Genomic DNA, 6,000 nt, shown 5'->3' with positions numbered 1-6,000 from the left:
GCAGTCTCTGGGCTTTGGGTCTTGGGTCACTTTCCCCCACTTGGTTGTCTGCAGAAGCAGCATTTTATAGCTTGTTATTGGCTTGATTTATAAATCCTAGCATCAAGAAATGGATAAAGAGCACTTTGTAATGCTCCCCAGTGTCTGATGGACAGGAACATCTCAACCACCAAGACCTTTATAAAGGGGAAATACCTTTTCTCTGTTGTCTGGCTGAGTGTCCACATATGGTCCAACCAATCATTTAATTCATATTTCAAAAGCTTTCGCCAGATGGATTTCTGTAGAGTTGGGGATTTTTTATCCTTTTCCATGGGATGTCAGTCACCCATAGTATCACCTCAGATATTTCGCTTCAGTCTCTCCTTTTACCGCCTCTTTAACAGTTTGATATTTTAATGATGGAAATGCTTTCGCTCAGTACTTCTAATTTTTATTCTGTTTATGCAGCTCCAAGTCATCCACCAATAGAGGTACAAACCTCTGCAGCAATTTAAAGGTCTGCTTTTGCTGGATAGACTTATAGGCTCGTTAGCGGCAACTCACATACTCCATGGGTTACTTTAACCAGTAAGTTAAAAGTGCCTGTGACCATTCCCTGGCACTGGAACAGAGAGACAGGGACGCAGGACCACCTTCATCCATCCGGCTAAACTCACTTAACCTCCAGAAGAGGTGGGTCACATCTTAAGGATCTTTTTGGAATAGTCCTGTCCAACACTAACGCCAAATTGTGACTAAAATTTCTTCAGGGCTGCGAGAGTTGGCCAGGTCAGGCCCATGCCAGGGTCCATGCTTCATAGCTAAAAACATGGACAATAGAATTCAGATTCCCAGGCAGCGTTTAATTTAGTAGAACAGATTAAATCCATGTGTCTCCAAATGCTCATTTGAAAATCATTGCTTTCCTAAACCCAAATGATTGTGTTAAAACATAGCTGGGTGCCAGGTAATAGATTTGCCAGGATAGACTACCCCCAATATATCCTTTGGGTTTTGAAATCCCACAAGAGGAACAAGCCATGTTTAACACCTATGATGGGTCATAGACAGCTGAAAAACCCACAGGACTAAGCCTGGAGAAGCTTCGCCTCATAGTTTTTGCAGCAGACACAGAGACTGATGAAGAGGTAAGGTGCAGAGCAAACAGCTGGTGGATGCCCTCTCTTGGAGGCATGATGGCCAGGAAAACAATTACCATTTATGAAAACAGCTCTGCACTAAGTGTCAGTGTCCAAATACACTAAAATCTATAGGAACTGGGAGTCAAGAAGGACAGAGTCATCCCAGTAATTAGATAGCAACAAGGAATACGTTTGTACCCAGACCCTTAATATCAGAAGGTCTGTAGCTTTCAAGACCATGCGGTGCATTGGGCTGCCCAAGATAGGACCTTGGACCTATACACACACACACACTCACACACACACACATATATATATCCATTGCTTTGCAATAAATTGGTTTGCCGGCTACTTCTAAAGCACCCAGTCTGCAGGTGGTCATAAACTGGGCAGCTCCACTGCAGGCAATAGAGCTGGGATTGTTGACCATGCTTTATGAGCAAAACCACCTTTTTTGGCTTCTGCCCTTTCTTTGTCCCATTCCATTGAGTCATCCCCTAAATCTCCTACTCTGACACAGCAGCTCCTGTAAAAGCAGCGTCTCCATGCAATAACAAGGGTTTTCAAGGAAAATCTTTGTTGGGTCTATTTCCAACAAGCAACCTCTATAGAGAAGTGATTCTTTTTTTTATTACGCGTGTGGGTTTCTGATAATATTTTCATCTTTTGGCACCCAGAGATGCACTTCACAAGAAATCCATCAATGGGACATCTTTCCGTCTGCCTGCTCCACTCTCACCATGACATGGCTTTCTTTTCTCAACAGAAAACCAGGCTGACACCGCTTCCCCCGCTCCGTCCATCCCACCCGCACACTTTGAAAAACCTGGGCAGCGCAGATTTCACTTAAAGTTCATAATGAGTTTTGCCCACGTGGCTCACATCAATGCTTTCAGAGGGTTATTCTGCCTCTTCGGTGCTCCCATTAGCTCGGTCTCCTGCAAGGGTTAACGTTCACCTCCCTCTCCATCTAAAGAATAAGTTGTCTATCTCACCCCCACCGTGAGATTAAGCGCAATTGCAGTCACCCTTCGTCCTTACCTTGCAACGCCTTGGCATGCCAAGCCAGAAGCAGGGTCTGTGCATCCTGGGTTTCTACGTGAAATCTAAAAAAAAAAAAAAAAAAAAAAAAAAAAAATTTAAAAAACTGGGAAAAAAAATAATAAAATCCAAACACCCAAAACCTCACCGCCCCAGTAAAGTCTCTTGCAAAGAGGGTTTCTCCGTGGAAGCGAGGGCTAGGAACAAAGTTGTGGGGTGGAGGGGGAGGAGGGCGTGATTGACAGCCCTGAGCTGAGACTCATCCCTCACCTTGGGCCATGCGGTCTGATTGGCTGCCTGCTGACATCCCCAAGCCCTGCACTTTTTAATAGACGCTTTTGGATGATCTACAGGGAAAAGGCTTGGAGAGGTGTGTTTCTGACAAGCCAGAAAGTCATCCGCACTACAAGGGACTTTGTTTAACTCTTTTTTTTTTTTCTTTTTTTTTTTTTTTTTTTTTTTTCCTGGAAGGAGGGGGATTCTTCATTTTTCGCACTTAATGTTTTTCTGAAAACTTCGCTGAGATTTTCCCCTTGCACCAGCCTGGACTAATGGATTACCACCTGCTTGGACTAATTTTATCTTTTCTCTTCAATGGCACAAAGGTCTTAGCCGGTTACCCAATTTGGTGGTAAGATTTCCTCCCCCCCCGCCCCCCCGCTCCCTCTTGTTATGATTGATTAATGAATTAATTGATTATTAGCCATGGGATTCGTGTGTATGCGTGTTCCTTCCTTTTCACCCTTCGCCCTGCTGAGCTGGCCACGACTGCATGTTTGATTCTAAGCATAATTTCTTCAGATTTGACCGGTAATTAGTCAAAAGTTTGGAGGTTATTTTTAAAGGGCAATGTCTAGGTTTCCCTTTGCGCAAATGGAGTCTTCCCCACCACTCTTAATTTCTCCATTTTCGTCACTGTAGCAATAGGCATTTGTTTTAGATGTAAAAGGATGCGTTTTTATTTTCTCGTGCAATAGGAATTTTGTCTGTCGCACGACTGTGTAGCAGGTATTTCCTTCCTTTCCATTAAACGGTAATCGATCCTTTAAAAAAAAATTAATTTTATTTTATTTTTTGGCTGCTGCAGTTTTTGGACTTCTTTCTCTTCTTTTGTTGTATTCTGTCATGTGAATTTAGTCCGGCAAATAAGCTGAGAACGCAAATGGCACCTGAGAAAATATTCATTAGTAAAATTCCTCCAAGATGGATTTTGTTCTTTTTAATTATGGAAATGTCACTTATTTCCATGCACCAACAATAAAAATAATTTTAAAAAGATTTGGTTATATCTTATAATGTGGCTGTTAAGAAACCTGAGTGACTTATTTTAAAAATAAATAGAACAGTATATAAATAACTATATTAACAAAATGTAATTGGAAGCACTTTGTAACAAAAATTACAGAATAAAACATTTCAGGTCATTTAGACGCAGCAAACAGCGAGTTGCATAACAGAATATTTCAGTTAATTTCTCTCTTTATCATGTAGGATTTCTCAGTGGAATATGTCTCGTTAAGTTTCTGTATGTGCCAGGTAGGGGCTGTAAGCCTCATCATCTCTAGGGCGAGGAGGGAGATGGTGGGATTTGGTGCTGCTGAGATTCTTGGGTTATTTTCGCCTTTCCAGAAAAGTCTCTTTTTTTATTACTGAATTAGATCCTTTCAGTACCAACATGGAGATGGCAAGAAGTAGGTGGGAGTGAACTTGGAAATGGACTGCCATGTCTGCGAATATTTAGAAATCAGAAGGGAAAAGCCGAATATATTTTTTTTTTAATAATCCACTTATTACCGTGGACTTTGAGAATGAAAATGTGCAGTTCCAGTAGAGAAAGACTGAGAATACAATGAGAAGTCCACGCTCAGGAAGCATTTAAAAGCTACCCAGGTTCATGAAATGGCTAAATCACAGCATGTTTTCCTAAAGAATTAAATTATTTCCTCGCCCTGAGCGTGGCTGCCGAACTTCAGGACCAAAGCCTGGGGCAGGGGAGCCTACCAAAATAGAGACAAGCATCACTTTGATTCCTTACATCCCTTTTCTCCTTCATCTGGGGACCGGCGTGTCTGAACGGGGGTGCGCGGTGGGTTGTAGGACAGGTCAAAAATTGCGTGGCTGGATCTAAAGGCGCAAATCCGCGTGGGGCAGAGGTACCTTGCCACAACATCCGCTCTCCCAGGGTCTCACCAGCTCCTGACCTGCCTCAGGCTTTGATATAAATCGGGATTTAACGCCTGAATCAAGGAGGGTTTCGACTCTCAGGGCAAGGAACCAAAATCTTCTTGAAGAAAAGGTCTGGGGTTTTTTTTCACCGTGAAGCAAAAACGTCCCTGTGAGCAAAATGTCTCTCCCTGTTTTCAGGAGAAGACACTGCAGACAGGTGTCTGCCCCACGTCCTTGCCTTCACCCCAAATCCTTACAGGTTCACCCAAAATGAACAATACAAAGTAAGACAGGAACACCAGGGGCATGGCAAGCAGCATCCATGGGAGAGGAGGGAGTCGAACAAGCTACCCGCAGAATTTCATTCTGTAAATCCGCACCGTGAAATATTTTTTGGAGATTCTGACAATGGCAAGGTGCCAAAGAGCCTCCGCTGCACTGACGGGGTGTGATGAGGTGCCCCACGTAGGACTGAGGGGCTGTCAAAAATGGCATAGGGTTTTAGAGGCTTCTTGAAGGCTGAAGGAGCAGAAGGGGAGAAATATGTGGGCCAGGGCTCCCCAACTGCTCAGGCAGAGACAATGCTTCCCATAGCACACAACATTAAATACCTCCTTCAGTCCCACCGAAGGCTTTGAATATGTGCTCTGTGGAGCTGAGATCTTATGCACGGTGTACTCTAGCATGACGTAATACATAATCTCTAAAAAAGCATCCTTCTCCGGTTGTGTTCCTGATCCTCTGATCTTTAGGCAGGCATGCCACAGGCTCTGGGGGACGAGTCCCACTTGCAGGGTTCAACACACCCCAAAACAGGGGGAGGGAACCAAAGATGGGGCACAGCATCAGCCCAGGCACCTGCGCTGGGCTCCTGCATCCCTCCCGGCCAGGCTGGACCGGAGATCATCAGTGCGTCCTTATCCTCAGCTAAACCCGTCTCTACTAAATACGAGACTTTTGGGAAGACCGTTCATCTTGCGGGACCCCAGGGCTGCTGACCAGATGGTGCCTGGTCCTGCTGGTGCAATCTTACTGGGTATTTTTCTATGTATAGGGAATATTTTGGCAATGAAATCAAAACACATCATTGCTGCTTTGGGGCATAATTGGGAAAAAATTCCTGTAGCGGGGAGGAAGCGTCTGAATGCGCACAAGGAAAAAGAGTGCAATGAAGAGGGGGTCTCGGCACCTTGTAAATGGGTGTAGGGGTGGCTGGAATAATCCGTGTGCTCCACAGTGCAGTCAGACAATGCCGGCAAGCACGACATCAACGACAGTGCGGTGGAAGGGATAAAAGCAAAAAGATGAAGCTGCTGAGGGTTTGCACTGAGTTGTATTTTTACCGAGGGCCCGGGGAAGGATGCTGGCCACCTGGTTATGTTATCTAGAGAGAGCATAACTCAACAGCTTGCATGCCATCACGTGGGAGGGTGGATCCTGCCCTCGGCCTCAGTGGTGACACGCTATATGCAAGGCAGTGAGGCTCAAGCCATCAGCCCTTGGGGCAGGGAGCAGGCTGGACGGGCGGCGTGCAAGGGGAAAGACTTTGGGGTGCAAATACAGATCTGCAGTTGTCCAGGCTCGCTGGTGGCAGCAGGATGGCAGAGCCCCTGGGCTGCAAAGCCAAGCGGGGGGGTTTGCAGGCCAGCCTGTTTGATTGCTAGCACCT

At 45.2% G+C, this 6,000-nt stretch overlaps 1 protein-coding gene across 1 annotated transcript in view; it reads left to right on the top strand.

Annotated features, from left to right (window-relative positions):
- Positions 1-2,582: 2,582 nt before the first annotated feature.
- Positions 2,583-6,000, top strand: part of WNT3 (Wnt family member 3) — a 53,832-nt gene continuing 50,414 nt past the window's right edge. The window contains exon 1 of the mRNA XM_074562275.1: positions 2,583-2,796. Within this exon, the coding sequence (XP_074418376.1) occupies positions 2,717-2,796 (80 nt within the window). The 5' untranslated portion in view covers positions 2,583-2,716. The remainder of the gene's footprint in view (positions 2,797-6,000) is intronic.

The sequence above is a fragment of the Larus michahellis genome, chromosome 18 (assembly GCF_964199755.1).
Source record: "Larus michahellis chromosome 18, bLarMic1.1, whole genome shotgun sequence".
Lineage (NCBI taxonomy): Eukaryota > Metazoa > Chordata > Aves > Charadriiformes > Laridae > Larus > Larus michahellis.
This window is presented reverse-complemented; position numbering and strand designations above follow the sequence as displayed.